The 21209-nt window shown below is 42.2% G+C and overlaps 1 protein-coding gene across 1 annotated transcript; it reads right to left on the bottom strand.

Moving 5' to 3' along the window:
• Positions 1 to 1634: 1634 nt before the first annotated feature.
• On the bottom strand, positions 1635 to 7255 carry RPL14 (ribosomal protein L14). Its single transcript, XM_055414580.2, is given in 8 exon segments — positions 1635 to 1965; positions 2174 to 2227; positions 2326 to 2425; positions 4011 to 4105; positions 4654 to 4755; positions 5276 to 5416; positions 5418 to 5453; positions 7139 to 7255. Coding segments are annotated over 8 exon segments (933 nt in total). The 3' UTR covers positions 1635 to 1677.
• Positions 7256 to 21209: the final 13954 nt, after the last annotated feature.

Here is a 21209-nt window from a genome sequence, read left to right on the forward strand (position 1 = left end):
CACGATTTAAGTGAATGACCATGCACACACCCGTTCACCTGTGTGGTCTGTGGCTCACCTGGACAGTTTCTATCAGATGTGCTGGAAGTAAAAATTTTTAAGGGGGAAATAACTACTTTCAGACAAGCCAAGTAAAAACTGAAAGTGATGATTAGGTGTGTCCGACTCTTTGTGACCCTGTGGACTGTAACCTATCAGGCTCCTCCAACCATGGGATTTTCCAGGCAAGAATGCTGGAGTGGGTTGCCATTTCCTCCTCCAGGGATCTTCCCGACCCAGGGATTGAACCCGGGTCTCCTGCATTGCAGGCAGATGCTTTACCATCTGAGCCACCAGGAAGCCCAAAATATACATGTACATGTCCATGGACCATACAATCATCCGTGGAATTCTCCATGCTACAACACTGGAGTGGGTAGCCTATCCCTTCTCCAGCAGATCTTCCCAACCCAGGCATCGAACTAGAGTCTCCTGCATTGCAGATGGATTCTTTACAAACTGAGCTATCAGGGAAGATTTCAGACAAAAAAGCTTTCAGAAATTTTTATACTCATGAATGCTAACTAGAATATGCAGTTCTAGGAATACTAGAAGATGTAGTTCATGAACCTCAATACAATTTCACCAGTGCCACTTTGGGCTTTGGACCTTTACACAGCAGAGTACTGCCAAACTTGAAACCACCTGACCTTCCCAACTCTTCCTGTCCCATGTTTCAGTTCATGCACTCTATGGCTTTCTACACACTATCCACCCACCACAGAGCCAACACCTAGCTTCCTAGTCCTGTGGTCTCTGGTAAGTCTTCTACATGCCGGAGATTCATACCTCCCTTCCCCCAACACCTTGTTCTGGGTGGAAGCTGAAGATTCCACTTTAGACAACCCTTGTCCTTGTTAGAAGGACAAATAACTCAAAATTGCCTGCATTTCCTCTATCATGGCAACTATTGCACTGTATCACTTGCCTATTAATGCCACTAAACAAAAGTGAGAAATGACTGGGAAACTAAGTAACCAACCTATCAAAATGTAGTATTTGTTTACCTACAGTATACTTTTGTAAGAAAATTTACTCTTGAGCATCAGAAGCATCTGGAATTTTAGTTATTTATGAGATGTATATTTGTACAAGGAAAGAAAATTAACCCAGTGGTCTGCTGCTGCTGCTAAGTCACTTCAGTCGTGTCTGACTCTGTGTGACCCCATAGACGGAAGCCCACCAGGCTCCATCCCTGGGATTCTCCAGGCAAGAACACTGGAGTGGGTTGCCATTTCCTTCTCCAATGTGTGAAAGTGAAAAGTGAAAGTGAAGTCGCTCAGTCGTGTCCGACCCTTAGCGACTCCAGCGACTGCAGCCTACCAGGCTCCTCCATCCATGGGATTTTCTAGGCAAGAGTACTGGAGTGGCTTGCCATTGCCTTCTCCGACCCAGTGGTCTAATTATCATGATTTCCCGTAAGAACATTACTTAGGACTTTGTGTGATGACTTGATAGTATCTGAGTCTGGACAGAGTTGGACTCAGGAATTCCTTCTACAATGAAGACAGGAACAATCCTACCATCAATCTGCCTCATAAACCCAGTCCCAGCAACAAGACTTTAATCCACAGATTAAATAATTTGCCAGCACGTCAAAAAGAACCTTTATTCTGATTCGAATAGCCTCTTATGCACTCATGCTTTCTTGCCAGATGCCTTTGGAGCAGGTGCTTTCTGGGATGGAGCTTTCTGACCCTTCTGAGTTTTAGGAGGAGGTGCTGCCTTCTGGCCTGCAGCTTTCTGGGCAGGAACCTTCTGGGCTGGAGCCTTCTTACCCCCAGTAGTGATCTTTTTTGCAGGAACCTTGGCAGCGGCAGCAGCTGCTGCAGCTGCCCCCTTAGCAGCAAGGGCTTTCTTGGGAGAAGCTTTCAGGAGAGCTGCCTTTTGAAGTTTCTTAACTTCAATCTTGATTAGTCTGTTCCTCTGAAAAATGTCAATAAAAATATTCATCACATATGCATACAAGACTCTTACCCATCCTGTATGTATGGATATGTAGGTAAGTACAGAAGATCACCCTTATAACATCTAAGATGTCTATGAAGTCAACTTTGTGATCTATAAACTTAGACAAACAAAATTACTGGACAAATAAATTCAGGACTGGAATACAACAATCACAAAAACTTACCATTTTCCTTGCCTTCATGACTTTGTAACGATCAAAATCTGTCATCTTGGCTTTCTGTGTTTTTTTTAAAAAAAAAAAAGAACTCCATCAAACCACCTTCTAATCTTCTAAAATCAGAAAATGTCCAAATTCAAATGACTCTAAATCATTACCTTTTCTCTGGCTTCAATCTTCTTGGCCCACCTTGTAGCTGCCCACTTTGCATTGATATCTGCCTTCTCCCAGGCTTTCCGGACATACTTCTGGCGGGCACTAGAAAGAGCCAAGAACAAAGATTGAAGAAATCAGTTCTGAGGTCACACAGATTCAAGGACAGCTTTTCTTCCTCTGAAAAAGCACAAGTTAAAAAAGCAGAAGGAAAATGCCACAAGAACCCTTGTTTTTTCTACTTCCAGTTCTAGTTGTCTCCGCAGAAAACAGCACAGGGCACAATGTTATCTTCCACTTATTCCAACAGTGTTCATTAAGCCAGGATGGCTTATATCCTCAAAACACACAATTTTTTAATAAAAATATGTGAACCACTCCACTTTCTCGGTTTTAAAATCACTTCTAATAATGTGCATATATCATTCAAATAGTGGATGAGTAGAAAGCAATTTCCTGTTCATGAAGAATAATGTAGTTGTTCCTTATGCCTTGTTTTATTCTGTACAGTAAGGCTTAAAGATTTGTGTTCAAATGCCATAAAATGGAATTATAACCACTTTGGAATTTCTTTCAAACATCAAAATCCAATATGCTTAGAAAGTAAACCAGTCTCCGTTCTGTTCCGTCGCTCAGTCGTGTACGACTCTTTGCAACCCCATGGACTGTAGCCTACCAGGCTTCTCTGTCCATGGGATTCTTCAGGCAAGAATACTGGAGTGGGTTACCGTTTCCTTCTCCAGGGGATCTTCCCGACCCAGGGATCGAACCCGGGTCTCCCGTATTGGAGACAGACACTTTAACCTCTGAGCCACCAGGGAAACCAGTCATAGCACAGGTTATATTGCAAACAGTCGTCACCACACACCACCACACCAGTTTTTAACTTCTATAACCTGCATCATGTCAAGAATCACAGAATGACTGCCTTCATTGCTCATGAACAGCCAGGAATAGAACCTCTCTGGTGGTTGTCCTAAGGAGATGATGTTATGTTAAACATTCCGTTCCGTTCAGTCACTCAGTCGCATCCGACTCTTTGCGACCCCTTGGACTGTAGCCTACCAGGCTTCTCCGTCCATGGGATTCTCCAGGCAAGAATACTGGAGTGGGTTACCATTTCCTTCTCCAGGGGATCTTCCCGACCCAGGGATCGAACCCGGGTCTCCCGCATTGGGGGCAGACGCTTTAACCTCTGAGCCACCAGGGACAAGATCTTTAGTTGTGGCATTTGGGATCTAATCCCCTGACCAGAGATGGAACCCAGGTCTCCTGCATTGGAAGCAGACGCTTTAACCTCTGAGCCACCAGGGAAGCCCATAGCTGACACATATGCAAAGTTCAACTAATGATAGTATTTGTTGTTCTAAAGCTAAAATTGACTAACCATGTTCAGGGAACCACACATACAGAAAGTTTTTTGTTGTGTAAATTCTGAAAGAAAAGGGTACAAGAGAATGGGAAATCTGGACAAAAGGAAAGCCAGAGAACCACCGGATCGCAGGGCATTTAGAAGTAAACAATGTCTGTCTACTTCTACAATGCAAATCTCTCCTCTAAATGGCTCACTCTCACATAGCTTACTAAATTCTCAAGAGAGAAACAAAATAATCAACACTTTTAAATGAAATTAAGCAAACTTTTACTAGTATTAACAAAACTATGGGAGGAGTGATAGTTGCATAGTTACCTGTGTGGGAACTTGAGGATGAAGTCAGTGAGCTGCATGCATTTAAAAGGCATAGCTTGTCTCCTTACTTGAGTGCAAGGTCCATCCACCAAAGCCTAGAAGACAGAAGATCAAGGATCTCAGTACAAAAATGGAACAGTATTCAAAATGCAGATTTCCTACATAATATTAGTCTTTTCAGAATCATCAAATTCTTACATTTAAATGCTTTCTTAAAGGTTAAAAAGACTTAGCAGTAATAGTTAAGTATAGAACCCAACATATAGTTTTGTCTTTAATCCTTCCACTTTCCACAAAAAAACTATCTTTGCTCAATGCCTTAGTTTGTGGTGCTCAAGCAATGACAACAGGAAACAAGGGCTTTCTATGTGACTGGCTTTGTTCCAAACTCGCTTTGAACATAATAAATGACTTATATCTCGCCAGTGTTTTACACCACCTTTAGTTTAAAACTGCCTAGTTTAAGAAAAGTATTACTCAAACATAGCAATACAGGTCAATTCAAGCCTTTGCTCTGTAAAATCTATCTGCGTTGGCTGTTGAAAACTACCACCCATAGTACTCCTATCTTAAGAGGGCGGTTGGAACCATTACCATTGTCTACACTGCCATGTGAAGCCGTGACACTTTTCCTTACACTTACCCTGTTCTGATCAATAACATCTACAATCGCGACCAGCTTCCCGGCATGAGGCCCAAAGGAGACGTAGGCCACCCGGCCAACCTCTACGAAGCGCCTGAACACCTAAAATAGGGAGGCGGGGGGAGAGTGAACAGCGAGACTGATTAAAAACACGATCCAGTTTGCCAGTTTTGCAATTTAAAGATAGTGTGGCTAAAATCAGGAAAAAAGAATGTTGAGGAGAACACGCCGAAGTGCCATGGAACAAGCAGGATGGACGAAATCCACAGAGGAAACAGTGGTAAGTCAGGCTCCCGCTGGCCTCCAGGTCTACGAAGCCACCACGGCCAGACCACCATGCCCTGCCTGCTTCGGCCCCGGCGAGCCGGCTAGGCCACGGGCCGCGCAACGATCCGGAGGAGGCGGCCAGAGCGCGCACGCGTGCCCAGCGAGGCGGGCCCTCCACGCGCTCCTCAGGCGCACATCCTGAAAGCTTCCAACTCTTGTGTCTTGCCCACCCGGGGAACCTCACTGCACGATACCTAAGATCCGCTGAGCGCCGCTGCTCGCCTCCGGCCCCCAGCCCAGGCAAAGCTGGTGCGGCATAGGGGTCAGATATGGAGCCCGCGCCGGCTGTACTCACCATGTTGGCGGCGTTCGGCGAGAAGGAAGAAGGCCCGCCCAACCCTGCGCATGTGTAGAGGGCCGCCCCGCCCCGGTAGTGAACGTATCGCCGACGTGGGCACCGATTGGTTGGGACGTACGCACGTACGCGCACACATGCTCACTGGGAAAACATGGCGGAGTGTGCTGGAGCTCGGCTGTGGTTTCGCGGTTCGGTTTCGTGAGCTTGGCTTAGCCGACACCGCGCGTCAACAGCTGTCTCTTAAGATTTCAGGGTGCAGAAGGGCACAGAAGCTGTGCTTTCCTTTGTGACTGTTTGCAGCCCTTTCGACTTCATCTTTTAACGTTCTTCTATCTTTTCTTCCACTACTCGTCTAAATGTTACTGATGTCTTGGTACGATTTCTCTCCATAAGTGACCCCGTCAATTTTATTAACCTTTCTTAAAAGAATTCAAACTTACATAAAAGTTACAAAACAAGTATAAGTAATTCCCGTAAACATTTCACTTCGAGTTCCCAAATGTTAACATTTTCCTATTGCTTAATAATTTTTTTGACCCATTTGAGAGGAAACTGCAGACATCATGTTCCTTTACACTTAAATGTGATGTTTCCTATAAACAAGGGCATGACTTTACATAATCAGTACAATAGTCAAATTCAGTAAGTTAATAATAGTCATATATATGTATATGTATATGTATATGTATATGTATGCATACACACACACACACTTATGTATATGCATGTATGTATGTATGTATTATTTTGGCTGTGCCTCAAGGCTTGCGGGATCCTAGTTCCCAGACCAAAGGTCCGGACTCTTGACCCAGAGTGAAAGCCCAGAATCCTCACCACTGGATCACCAGGGAATTCCCACGTAATTTATTAATTTGCACTTTATTTAACTATTAGCAATGTTTCCATTTACGTTATTCCCAGCAAATGAAAAAAGCCTTCCGGGCCTATGATCCTGTGAAGGGTTAAAACCTGCATTTATTTATTTATTTATTTTGAACCCCCTTCCCACCTCCCTCCCCATATCATCCCTCTGTGTTATCCCAGTGCACCAGCCCCGAGCATCCTGTATCATGCATCGACCCTGGACTGGCACTTTGTTTCACATATGCTAATATACATGTTTCAATGCCATTCTCCCACGTCATCCCACCCTCGCCCTGCATTTAGTTATGTCTGGTCTTTAAATCTGTAATAAACCTATTCTTGTCGTTATATTACTGACATTTAAAAATACAGGCTAATTGTTTTATAGGTCTCAAGTATATGCTCTGTAATTTCATTTATAAAAACTTCAAATCAGGCAAACTAATCTATGTTCAGTTCAGTCCAGTCACTCAGTCGTGTCCAACTCTTTGCGACCCCATGAATCACAGCACGCCAGGCCTCCCTGTCCATCACCAACTCCCGGAGTTCACTCAAACTCATGTCCATCGAGTCGGTGATGCCTAGTAGTCACTTTTACCCCTGGTGCAGGCAGCAGTGGCTTGCAGGGGGAAGCGGGGTTTTTGAGCTGCTGGTGAGTTTCTTCATCTGGGTGTTGGTTACACGAGTGTGTTCAGCTTGTGAACTTTCAAATATCTCCCTTTATGATTTGTGCATTTCTTTCCCCCAAACACGTTTCCTATCTCTACAACCAGAGACTCTTGATCTGCAGGTCTGCAGAGGAGCAAGAATTTGCATTTAATAAGCAAGCTCCCCTAGTCATTCACTGAATACTTTGGGAAAGACTTTGGGATTCCCCAGTTATTTTTATTTTTCTAGAGTTCACTAAATGATTGTCAAACTTGTTTGAAGTACTCCAAAAGTCCATTTGCCACCACATAATCCAGGGGACCCCAATTCCCTGCAACCAGGACTGACAGCAGGAGGGGAGCAGTTATCTTCCCCGAAACTGGTCCCTGGTGCCAAAAAGACTGGGGACCGCTGACCCAATCTACAGGATAAAGTCCTAACTCCCCAGCAATTCAAGTCCTCCATAGTCTAATCCCAACCCCTTCCTAGCTTTTTTCTCTGGGCATTCTGCCTCCTTTACCCCTAATATAGCAACAGGTACAAGTTTCGGGACTTTTCATGTAATCAGGCCCCTCTTCCTAGAAAGTGCTCCCCATCTTTCTCTTTGAAAAATGACAAAAAATCCTTGAAGCATTTTAAGACGCCTTCCCAAGCAGCCCCAGGCAGTTTTCAGGTTTCTCCGAAGCTCCATTAAAATGCAAGATAACTCTCCAAGCAGGCCTTTTCTGCCTCGCAACGTGAGGGTCATCCAGGAGTGAGCAAGAGCATTTCATACAGTTACACCCTTGAAACATGAAAAAAGAAAACGCACGCTCCCCGGTCTGGTTGGCTGGTTACGACCCTTCCGGGACACCTAACCGGCTCGTTCAATCACCAGGAGGAAGGGCAACTCGAGGAGGATGCCAGGATCCAAGATGGCGTCTGGCCCCTTCCGGTAGTTTCCTCAGCCTCTCCCTGCGGGGCCACGCCCCTGCCGTACGCCGGTCCTACTCGTCCAATCACCGAGAGGAAAGGCGGGTCAAAGCCGGCGCCCGCGAGAATCATGGCGGCCGCAGAGCATTGTAGAGCTCGTATGTTTCGTCAGCGTGAGGTGTCTTGGAAACTATGTTTCCTTTTAAGCCGCGCGCCCTAGTGCCTATTTGTGACAAGAAGTGAATGTTAAAGGCGAGGCGGGAGCCCTGCTTCGGGTTTCAGTTTGAGGCCGACAGCAGAGGAGTACGCTGGTCCTGGATCCGGGCCTCGGATTGCGGGGGTGGGCAGCAGCTTGTCCCCTTCCCCCGCGTTTCCACAATACCTGCGAATGTCAACGTGGCCAGAGCTGTCTACCTGTACAGCTTCAGCTGAGTAAATGTGTCTCGAGTTTTTTATTTCCCTCAGTCATGAGGGATGGAAGCATCAGTTTAGCAGAGGAAATGTTTTGTCTGAGACTAAAAAGAGGAAAAGAAAATCTAAGCCTGTTCCAAGAAGTGAAGTAAAAGTCACCGAGTACCGTGACAACCTTTTTCCTGTACCCTTTCTGGGATATGGACTCATCCCAATTATAATGAAACTGGCGTGGTAGAGAGTATGCCTACCTGGCATATTATATTTAGGGATGAAAAATGCATATTACAGTCAAGTCAAAATACTATACCACCTAACAGTTGAGAATTATGTTGTATTTGGTGGCTTTTCTGAGGACTTAAGATTGGAAGAGAGCCTCTCAGATCTCTCTGAGGGACTACTAAAGAGGTAAGGGAGGAGCCAGGATACACAGGAGTTCTGTAGTAACACCTGTGAAGTTCATGAATTTAGTGCTTTTTTATGTATGGGAAAATGCAAGAGTGTGGACTCTGCAATTATCGCTTTGATAATGGGCTCCCATGGTGTCTCAGACCATGGAGAATCTGCTGCAATGTGGGAGACCGGGTTTGATCCTTGGGTTGGAAAGATCCCCTGGAGAAGGGAATGGCACCCCACTCTAGTATTCTTTCCTGGAAAATTCTATGGGTAGAGGAACCTGGTGGGCTGCAAGTCCACGGGACCGCAAAGAGTTGGACATGACTGAGCAATAATTTAGCTATTATAGCTATAGTGTATTATAGCTGTAGTCCTTCTAGGGCTGTCTAGAAACAATATACTGTTCTTTTTCCGTCGTGATTCCCCTCGGTGCATAGTTGTGGTGGTTACAGTAATTGATGGCTGCAACATCCTTTGTTACTGATATGGCAGCATTTTTCATTCACACAAATGTTTAAAAATTTTTCGTGATTGGACCCTGGAAGCTGAACAAGACAGGGTTCAAGCCCCATCAACCTAAGACCACCAGGAATAAACCTGTAGTAGAGCAAAGTCAGATCTCTTGATAAAATTATAATGAAGGACACTGCACACCAGAGACGTTATGGGACATATAACTGAAGGAAAGAATGAGGTAGGGTTATAGGATTGTGGGGATGTGAAGTTTAGATAAAATACAAATGAAATATTGCTTTCACAAAGCAAAGCAGAATTTTCTAAAGTGATCAACATCAGCCCTAAGACAACAAAACGGACCCATTTTATTAAAATGCTGTCCAGACATTGAAACATGTATATTATATGTGAAACGAATCCCCAGTCCAGGTTCAATGCATGATACAGGATGCTTGGGGCTGGTGTACTAGGATGAACCAGAGGGATGGGATGGGGAGGGAGGTGGGAGGGGGGTTCAAGATGGGGAACACAAGTACACCCGGGGCAGATTCATGTCAGTGTATGGCAAAACCAATACAATAATGTAAAGTAAAAAAAAAAGACACATAAAATGCTGTACAGAAACACCCTTTCTGAAGCTTTATCCCTGGAAAGTAAATTGAAATTGTTTCATTCTTACTGATAAAATGTAAAGCACAAGGTTTTCCAGACGCTTTGATTTTAGACAACAAAGTTTCTCAATGAGTAAGAAAGCAGTAGTCACTTAAAGAAGAAAGTTAACATGACTCTTCACAGATGTAGCATTCATTGGCAGAAATACTGTTTGCCTATTTACTTTATTTGTATCTGATTTTCCTGCATAGTGAATAGTCATGCAGATTTTACTTTCTGAGACAGAGCTAATTTTTAATTAACAGAAATGTTGATGATATACAGGAAAATATCCTGAGGGTTTCATCCATGGGGAAGTTTTAAATCTTTTCTGTTGCAAAGCAGGAGGTAAACTCACAAGCCACAGGAAATTACACATCCATGGATGAATAAAATGTCCATCATGAGGAAGACATTGGCCTATTAAATCACCAGAGCCTGCTGCTGCTAAGTCACTTCGGTCGTGTCCGACTCTGTGCGACCACATAGATGGCAGCCCACCAGGCTCCGCCATCCCTGGGATTCTCCAGGCAAGAACACTGGAGTGGGTTGCCATTTCCTTCTCCAATGTGTGAAAGTGAAAAGTGTAAGTGAAGTAGCTCAGTTGTGTCTGACTCTTCCCCACCTCATGGACTGCAGCCTACCAGGCTCCTCCGACCGTGGGATTTTCCAGGCAAGAGTACTAGAGTGGTGCCATTGCATTCTCCCACAAAAGCCTAAGTAATATCAAATGAAGCTTACTTAACTAACCCAGTGGTTCCTCACTTCTGACTTCCAGTTCACAAAGAAGCTGACAGACTCTGAAGTGGGTCAGGACTCTTGGGATGTAATGCCCAGTTTTGTTTTGTTTTTAGTACAAGTTGTCTGGATGGAGTATTTTTGGTCTGTCTGTTCTGTTTAACAACCAAGGAGGTAGTGTTGGTTTCTGTGCCAATACAAACTGGTCCAGTGTCAAGAAATTACGTGATAGTGATTGCTAGATCAAGGGAATTGGCATTTGCAAACTATTATACATAGAATGGATAAATAATAAGCAGCTACTGTATAGCACAGGGAACTACATTCAGTATCCTGTGGTAAGCTATAATCTATAATGATATATATATTCTTTCATTTATGCTGTATTTTAGTATAGATTATTATATAAACTATAATGAAAAAGAATATATGTAAGAGTTTACCACAGGATATTGAAAAAATATATGTATTCTTTTTCATTATAGTTTGCTATAGGATATTAAATATAGTTCCCTGTGCTCTATAGTAGGACCTTATTATTATATATACACACAAGCACACACACACACATGTGTAACTGAATTGCTTTGCTGTGCAGCAGAAATTAACACTAAATCAACTATCAGTTCAGTTCAGTCGCTCAGTCATGTCCGACTCTTTGCGACCCCATGAATCACAGCACGCCAGGCCTCCCTGTCTGTCACCAACTCCCGGAGTTCACTCAAACTCATGTCCATCGAGTCGGTGATGCCATCCAGCCATCTCATTTTCTCTTGTCCCCTTCTCCTCCCGCCCCCAATCCTTCCCAGCATCAGTCTTTTCCAGTGAGTCAACTCATTGCATGAGGTGGCCAAAGTATTGCAGTTTCAGCTTCAGCATCAGTCCTTCCAATGAACACCCAGGACTGATCTCCTTTAGAATGGACTGGTTGGATTTCCTTGCAGTCCAAGGGACTCTCAAGAGTCTTCTCCAGCACCACAGTTCAAAAGCATCAATTCTTTGGCGATCAGCTTTCTTCACAATCAACTATACTTCAATAAAATAAATTTCAAAATAATACTTGGGAAACATGTCAGATCTATACTTGGGGAAACATATTAGAATGTAGTAAGGTCACAGCAAAGCTGGAGGCTTTTGTTGCCCCTTAGTATTAGAAGTTGTTGACAAAAGGTGTCATGATCTAAAGTAGACCATTAAACTCACTTTCTGTGGGAGATAGAATATTCTGTCGCATAAAGGCTCACTAACACCAGGATTAAATATGCACTCTCACGTTATATTACAGGATTGGACCCAGTATTGAAAGAGAACATAAGCTATGTACTGCACAGTGCTCTGGGAATAACTGAATAAATACAGAATGACGATAAGCTAATAAGCCTTCAAATCCAGAACAAGCTCCCGGAGCAGGTAAAAGCAGCTGAATTCTCGAGTGAGATCAAAATCTCTTCCAAAGAAAATCTCCCCCTTTTTGTGTGCTGTTTTCACCAGAGTAAGGAAAGTAAGTGGAGCTTTGTTAATATCTAATTGACTTTGTAGAGGCTGTTGTTAGAATCTCCCGACCTAACACTTCTTGTAGAGAATAGCAGCCTGGGGTTTACCAAAGGAATTACTGTGGGGTTTTGATGATCAGAGGGTGATCTCATGAGTGGCCTGCTGGAAGAATTTGTTCCTGGCTTCTAAGCTACAGGAGCTGGACTCAGCTATTATTTCGTCCTGTGCAGTGGAGTCAGTCATCAACTTGTAGACACTATGGCCAAAGTCATGGTACCACTAAAAGCATTCTCAAAGCACTTTGGATCTCACCTGGGTTTGATACAGGCATCCCTGAATGAATGGGGGTGAATACTGGGAGGAGGAAGAGAAGTGGGACATTGTGATTTATAAGGAAAATACTTATTTGGTCATTCAGATGGCTAAAACTTGGAATTTCCTAAATGTTGAGAGTGATAAAGGTGTCTTTTTTTTTTCTTTTTAACTCAGCTGTATTTGTTACAACTTTTAAAGGTGTCTCTTGTTATGTTAATAAGGTGACTTTTAAAAGTAGTATGGGGGCCGGTTGCCTGGAGAACCAACTCTGTGATTAGAGGGTTGGAACTTTCAGTCCCATCCTTTGATTTTCAGGAAGAGGGGGAAAGGGTCTGAGATTGAATTAGTTACCATTGTTTCCTATGCCAGCATTAATACAACCTTCTTCATTATGGTCACTGTTTTAGCCACTATACCTGTCTATGGCCTTTCCTAGTGGCTCAGTTGGTAAAGAATCTGCCTGCAATGCAGGAGACCGAGGTTCGATCCCCGGGTCAGGAAGATTCCCTGGAGAAGGAAATGGCAACCCACTCCAGTACTCTTGCCTGGAGAATTCCTTGGACAGAGAAGCGGGACAGGCTGCAGTCCATGGAATTGCAAAGAGTCAGACACAACTGTGCGACTAACTTTCACTTTTATTCTTACCTGTCCATGTCCCACCTGGGGGTGGAAAGGATCAGTCTGTCAGAGGCATTCTGGAAGGAAGCAAGAGCTTTGGCTCCCCTAATGGGTATTCCTCAGGACACCTAATATGCAAAGTCTTGAATGACTTTGACCTATATTTACAGTTACAGTTCAGTTCAGTTGCTCAGTCGTGTCTGACTCTTTGCCACCCCATGGACAAGCACATCCAGCCTCCCTGTCCACCAACTCCCAGAGTTCACTCAAACTCATGTCTGTTGAGTTGGTGATGCCATCCAACCATCTCATCCTCTGTCATCCCCTTCTCCTGACTTCAATCTTGCCCAGCATCAGGGTCTTTTCAAATAAGTCAGCTCTTTGCATCAGGTGGCCAAATATTGGAGTTTCAGCTTCAGCATCAGTCTGTCCAATGAACACCCAAGACTGATCTCCTTTAGGATGGACTGGTTGGATCTCCTTGCAGTCCAAGGGACTCTCAAGAGTCTTCTCCAACACCACAGTTCAAAAGCATCAATTCTCTGGTGCTCAGCTTTCTTTATAGTCCAACTATCACATCCATACATGACTACTGAAAAAACCAGAGCTTTGACTAGACATATTTTTGTTGGCAAAGTAGTGTCTCTGATTTTTAATATGCTGTCTAGGTTGGCCATAACTTTTCTTCCAAGGAGCAAGCATCTTTTAATTTCATGGCTGCAGTCACCATCTGCAGTGATTTTGGAGCCCAAGAAAATAAAGTCTGTTTCTACTGTTTCCCCATCTATTTGCCATGAAGTAATGGGACCAGATGCTGTGATCTTAGTTTTCTGAATGTTGAGTTTTAAGCCAACTTTTTCACTCTCCTCTTTCACTTTCATCAAGAGGCTCTTTGGTTCTTCTTTGCTTTTGGCCATCAAGATGGTGTCATCTGCATATCTGAGGTTATTGATATTTTTCCCGGCAATCTTGATTCTAGTTTGTGCTTCATCCAGCCTGGCATTTTGAATGATGTACTCTGCATATAAGTTAAGTAAGCAGGATGACAATATACAGCCTTGACATATTCCTTTCCTGATTTAGAAATAGTCTGTTGTTCCATGTCCAGTTCTAATTGTTGCTTCTTGACCTGCATACAGATTTCTCAGGAGGCAGGTCAGGTGGTCTGGTATTCCCATCTCTTGAAGAATTTTCCACAGTTTGTTGCGATCCACACATTGAAAAAGCGAGAGAGTTCCAGAAAAGCATTTACTTCTGCTTTATTGACACTGACAGTGGCTGGAATGTTTTCTGAGTTGCTGAAATATATGGGTACTTGGAATTTGCCTCAGGGCAAATGTGTCTGCTGAGCATGTTTCTGAGATTTGCTATCTGTTTTATAAGATCGTTTTAGGAAATTCCCTGTGGTCTAGTGGTTAGGACTCAGCCCTTTCACTACTGTGGCTGAGTTCAATCCCTGGTCAGGGATCTAAGATCTCACAAGCTGCATGGTGAAACCAGAAGAAAAAAAAAATTGTTTTAAAAAGAATTTCCAGTGTAAATGGAGTTTGTACTTGTACCAGAGGAAGTAGTGTTACCAGCGAAATGGGAATATCTTTGTTCTTGTGGTCCCAAAGAAAATAATTCAGTCAACAGACTTAGCACAGTTTTAAGCAGCCAGAGTTTTAGTTAAAAAAAAGCAAAAGTATGCTTCCAGAAAAGGAGAGCAGGCCTGATGGAAACCAGAAGCAGGACTGCAGTGGGGATAGTATTGGGTTTTTTAGAGTAGTGATCCCTCCCTTTGTCCTGTGTTATTTAACAAGTTGGTTGACAGCTTTAGGTTATATAACTTTTCTCTTAGTGTGCAGGCGCTTACCCATAAGCACCCAAGTGAGGCTCATTTGCAAAGAAATAGAGGAAAACAATAGAATAGGAAAGACTAGAGATCCCTTCAAGAAAATTACAAATACCAAGGGAACATTTCATGCAAAAATGGGCTCGATAAAGGACAGAAATGGTATGGACCTAACAGAAGCAGAAGATACTAAAAAGAGGTGACAAGAATACACAGAAGAACTGTACAAATATGACCCAGATAACCACATGGTGTGATCACTAACCTAGAGCCAGACATCCTGGAATGCGAAGTCAAAAGGGCCTTAGGATGCATCACTACGAACAAACCTAGTGGAGGTGATGGAACTCCAGCTGAGATATTTCAAATCCTAAAAGATGATGCTGTTAAAATGCTGCACTCAATATGCTAGTAAATTTGGAAGACTCAGCAGTGGCCACTGGACTGGAAAAGGTCAGTTTTCATTCAAAGAAAAGCAATGCCAAAGAATGTTCAAACTACTGCACAATTGCACTCATCCCACACGCTAACAAAGTAATGCTCAAAGTTCTCCAAGTGAGGCTTCAATAGCATGTAAACCGAGAACACTCAGATGTTCAAGCTGGATTTACAAAAGGCAGAGGAACCAGAGATCAAATTGCCAACAAATGCTGGATCATCAAAAAAGCAAGAGAATTTCAGAAAAACATCTACTTCTGCTTCATTGACTATGCTAAAGCCTTTGAGTGTGCAGATCACAACAGACTGGAAAATCCTTCAAGAGATGGGAATACCAGACCACCTTACCTGCCTTCTGAGAAATCTGTATGCAGGTCAAGTAGCAACAATTAGAACTGGACATGGAACACCGAACTGGTTCCAAATTGGGAAAGGAGTATGTCAGACTGTATTTTATTACCCTGCTTATTTAACTTATATGCAGAGTACATCATGGGAAATGCTGGGCTGAATGAAGCACAAGCTGGAATCAAGATTGCTGGGAGAAATATCAATAACCTCAGATACGAAGATGACACCACCCTTATGGGAGAAAGTGAAGAAGAACTAAAGAGCCTCTTGATGAAAGTGAAAGAGGAGAGAGAAAAAGTTGGCTTAAAGCTCAACATTCAAAAAACGAAGATCATGGCATCCGGTCCCATCACTTCATGGCAAATAGATGGGGAAAAAATGGAAACAGTGGCTGACTTTATTTTTTGGGAGCTCCAAAATCACTGCAGGTGGTGATTGCAGCCATGAAATTAAAAGTCGCTTGCTCCTTGGAAGAAAAGCTATAACAAACCTAGACAGCATATTAAAAAGCAGAGATGTCACTTTACCGACAAAAGTCCATATAATCAAAGCTATGGTTTTTCCAGTTGTGATGTATGGATGTGAGAGTTGGACCATAAAGAATGCTGAGTGCTGAAGAATTGATGCTTTTGAACTGTGGTGTTGGAGAATACTGTTGAAAGTCCCTTGGACCATAAGGAGATCAAACCAGTCAATTCTAAAGAAAATCAACCCTGAATATTCATTGGAAGTATTGATGCTGAAGTTTAAGCTCAAATATTTTGGCAACCTGATGTGAAGAGCCGACTCATTGGAAAAGGTTCTGATGCAGGGAAAGATTGAGGGCAGAAGAAGAAGAAGGCCACAGATGATGAGATAATTAGTTAGCTGCTGCTGCTGCTAAGTCACTTCAGTCGTGTCCGACTCTGTGCGACCCCATAGATGGCAGCCCACCAGGCTCCGTCATTCCTGGGATTCTCCAGGCAAGAACACTGGAGTGGGTTGCCATTTCCTTCTCCAGTGGGTGAAAGTGAAGTCGCTCAGTCTTGTCCGACTAGTAGTGACCCATGGACTGTAGCCCACCAGGCTCCTCTGTCCGTGGGATTTTCTAGGCAAGAGTACTGGAGTGGCTTGCCATTGCCTTCTCCGAGTTAGTTAGCATCACTGACTCAATGTACAAGAATTTGAGCAAACTGGGAGATCGTGAAGGACAAGGAAGCCTAGTGTGCTGTAGTCCATGGGGTCACAAAGAGTCAGACATCACTTAGTGATTGAACAACAATAAAAGCAGAGGGTTGGTTGGGATACTAGATCAAGGCTGGTGCTCCTATTTCAGTGGACAGGGTCACTTCTGAAAAAGTAAAAGGATAGAGGCACATGGGATGGCCTTCAGTTCCAGAAAGAATACTCACGTTATCTTGACTGGCTTGATACCTCAGTGTCGGAGTTCTGTGACCTACTGTGTCCTCTCATTGATTTCTTATGAGACAAATGTCCCATGAGGTGGAGAAATTACTCTAATAGGAGACCGTATGTGATTGTCAAAAGACAGTTTTATCATGTTCCCAATACTTACAATCTGAATCTGGGCATGCCATTTGCCTTCTGTAAACCTCAGCTTCTCTCGTGGTAAAATAAGGATGAAAAACATCAACTTCCAGGACTGTTAGGTCTAAAAGGAATAATCTATATGAGAAATCAGCAAACTTTTTTTTTTAAAGGGCTTTATAGTAAATGTATTGGGTTTTATGGCCATAGAATCTCAACCACAATTATATATCTCATTTGTTTTAGTGGAAAAGCAGCCATAGATAACACAAAAATGAATGGATATGGCTCTGCTCCAATAAACTTTATTTACCAAAATAGGCAGTAGCTAGAATTGACCATCCTTTGCCAACCCCCTTGCATAGATAAAGTGCTTAACCTGTCACAGAATCCATCTTCAGTTAGTCTCTGTAATAATGTATTCAATATTTAAGTGTGTGCCAGGTGGATTTTCTAAGAGCTGTGGGCTTCCTTGTCTTCAGGTAAATAAAAAAGAGGCCAGATTCTTGCTGGGCACTGGATGGGAGGATTAGCAGACTAGTAGGAAGTCATCCTTGATTTTGTGTTATGCAAATGGGGACCTTTGAGGACTGGTTTTAGAATGCTTTTGACTTTAGAATCTTTTCCTTTTTCTCATTCCTTTGTCTCCCCCCTCCTTTTTTTTTTTAAATTGAAATATAGTTTGATTTACAATGTTGTGTTGATTTCTGCTGTACAGCAAAGTGGTTTTGTTATACGTACATGTACATTCTTCTTAAAATATTCTTTTCCATTATGGTTTATCATAGGATATTGAATATAATTCTCTGTGCTATACAGTAGGACCTTGTTGTTTATCCATTCTGTATATAATTGCTTACATTTGCTAACCCCAACCTCCCACTCCGTCACCCCCAACTCCCATCCCCTTGGCAACCACAAGTCTATTCTCTATGTCCATGAGTCTGTTTCTGTTTCATACACAGGTTCCTTTGTGTCATATTTTTAGATTGCATATATAAGTGATATCATATGATATTTGTCTTTCTCTGTATGACTTACTTCACTTAGTATGGTAATCTCTAGTTGCATCCATGTGCTGAAAATGGGATTATTTTGTTCTTTTTATGGCTGAGTAGTGTTCCATTGTATATATGTACTACATCTTCTTTATCCCGTCATCTCTCCATGAACATATAGATTGTTTCCATATTTTGGCTATAGTGAATAGTGCTGCTGTGAACATATGAGTGCATGTATCTTTTTGGCTTACAGTTTTGTCTGGATATATGCCCAGGTGTGGGATTGCTGGATCATATGGTAATTCTGTTTTGGTTTTCTGGGGAACCTCCATACTGTTTTCCATAGTGACTTTAACAAGTTACATTCCCACCAACAGTGTAGGAGGATTCCCTTTGCTACACATCATCTCCGGAATTTCTTATTTGTAGAGATTTTAACGATTGTCATTCTGACTGGTGTGAGCCCATTCCTTTGTCTTTACTTTCTGAGGGTTTGATGAAATGTCATCTTCCAACCCTTCTAGTTAGTTTTTAATGTCTGCTATTAGGTTATAGACCTCATGTGTCGAGTTGACTCACTGAGAAAGAGTCTGATGCTAGGAAGAATTGGGGGTGGGAGGAGACGGGGATGACAGAGAATGAGATGGCTGGATGGCATCACCGACTCGATGGACATGAGTTTGAGTGAACTCCGGGAGTTGGTGATGGACAGGGAGGCCTGGCGTGCTGTGATTCATGGGGTCGCAAAGAGTTGAACACGACTGAGCGACTGAACCGAACTGAACTGATTAGGTTATTAATTTTCAAGAATTATTTCTTCTTAATCCCACCTGCATTTTACAAAAAACTGTTGCTGCCTCATAGAAGCAATATCTTCTATTATCTCTCTTGGATATTAATTAAAACTTCCTTTTTAAAATTTATTTTTTAATTGAAGGATAATTGCTTTAAATAATTTTGTTGTTTTCTGTCAAACCTCAACATGAATCAGCCATAGGTATACATATGTGTCCCCCACCGAACCTCCCTCCCATCTTTCTCCCCATCTCACCCTCTAGGTTGACACAGAGCCCCTGTTTGAGTTCCCTGAGACATATAGCAAATTCCCATCGGCTATCTATTTTATATATGGTAATGTAAGTTTCCACATTACTCCATACATCTTACCCTCTCTTGCCCTCTCCCCGTGTCTATAAGTCTGTTTATGTCTGTTTCTCCACTGCTGCCCTGCAAATAAATTCTTTGGTACCATCTTTCTAGATTCTATATATATGTGTTAGTTTTTGATATTTATCTTTTCTTTCTGACTTACTTCACTCTGTGTAATAGGCTCTAGGTTCATCCACCTCGTTCGAACTGACTCAAATGCATTTCTTTTTATGGCTTAGTAATATTCCATTGTGTATATGTACCACAACTTCTTTATCCATTCATCTGTCAATGGACATCTAGGTTGCTTCCATGTTCTAGCTATTGTAAATAGTGCTGCAGTGAACATTGAGGTACGTGTGTCTTTTTCAGTTTTGGTTTCCTCATGATATATGCCTAGAAGTGGGATTGCTGGATCACATGGTGGTTTTATTCCTAGTTTTTTAAGGAATCTCCATACTGTCTTACATAATGGCTATATCAACTTACATTCCCACCCACAGTGCAAGAGGGCTCCCTCTTCTCCACACCCTCTCCAGCATTTTTTGTTTGTAGACTTTCCGATGATGGCCATTCTGACTGGTGTGAGGTGATATCTCATTGTAGTTTTGATTTGCATTTCTCTAATAATGAGCAATGCTGAGCATCTTTTCATGTGTTTGTTAGCCATCTGTATGTCTTCTTTGGAGAAATATCTGTTTAGGTCTTTTCCTCACTTTTTGATTGGGTTGTTTGTTTTTCTGGTATTGAGTAGTACAAACTCAATATATTAAGCTTATAAATTGATACAGCCATTATGGAAGACAGTATGGAGATTCCTTAAAAAACTAGGAATAAAACCACCATATGACCCAGCTATCCCACTCCTAGGCATATACCCTGAGGAAACCAAAACTGAAAAAGACACATGTACCACAATGTTCACTGCAGCACTATTTACAATAGCTAGAACATGGAAGCAACCTAGATGTCCATTGACAGATGAACAATAGATGTCCTAGATATCCATTGATAGTATATTTTGGAAATTAATCCTTTGTCAGTTGTTTCATTTGCTATTATTTTCTCCCATTCTGAGGGTTGTTTTTTCACCTTACTTATAGTTTCCTTTGCTGTGCAAATCAGGCAGGTCCCATTTGTATACTTTTATTTTTTATTTCCGTTACTCTAGGAGGTGGGTCACAGAGGATCTTGCTTTGATTTATGTCATTGAATGTTCTGCCTATGTTTTCCTCTAAGAGTTTTATAGTTTCTGGTCTTACATTTAGGTCTTTAATCAATTTTGAATTTATCTTCGTGTATGGTGTTAGGAAGTGTTCTAATTTCATTCTTTTACATGTAGCTGTCCAGTTTTCCCAGCAGCACTTATTGAAAAGACTGTTCTTGTCCCATTGTGTGTTCTTGCCTCCTTTGTCAAAAACAAGGTAACCATGGGTACATAGGTTTATCTCTGGGCTTTCTGTCATGTTCCATTGGTCTATATTTCTGTTTTTGTGCCAGTACCATGCTGTCTTGATAACTGTAGCTTTGTAGTATAGTCTGAAGTCAGGAAGGTTGATTCCTCCAGCTCCATTCTTCTTTCTCAAGACTGCTTTGGCTATTTGGAGCCTTTTATATTTCCATATGAATTATGAAATTTTTTTGTCCTAGTTCTGTGAAAAATGCCATTGGTAATTTGATAGGAATCACATTGAATCTGTAGATTGCATTTGGTAGTGTAGTCATTTTCACAATATTGATTCTTCCTACCCAGGAACATGGAATATCTCTCCATCTGTTTGTGTCATCTTTGATTTCTTTCCTCAGTGTCTCATAATGTTCTGTATACAGTTCTTTTGTCTCCTTAGGTAGGTTTATTCCCATATATTTTATTATTTTTGTTGCAGTAGTAAAGGATTGATTCCTTAATTTCTATTTCTGATTTTTCATTGTTAGTATATAGGAGTGCATGTGATTTCTGTGTATTGATTTTGTTATCCTGTGACTTTGCTAAATTCACTGATTAGCTCTAGTAATTTTCTGATAGTATCTTTAGGGTTTTCTATTTCTTTTTCTTCTCTGATCATTGTAGCTAGGACTTCCAAAACTACATTGAATAATAGTGTTGAGAGTGGACACCCTTGTCTTG

Source organism: Moschus berezovskii, chromosome 24, assembly GCF_049115385.1.
Source record: "Moschus berezovskii isolate FMDL1 chromosome 24, NW_MosBer_1.0, whole genome shotgun sequence".
Lineage (NCBI taxonomy): Eukaryota > Metazoa > Chordata > Mammalia > Artiodactyla > Moschidae > Moschus > Moschus berezovskii.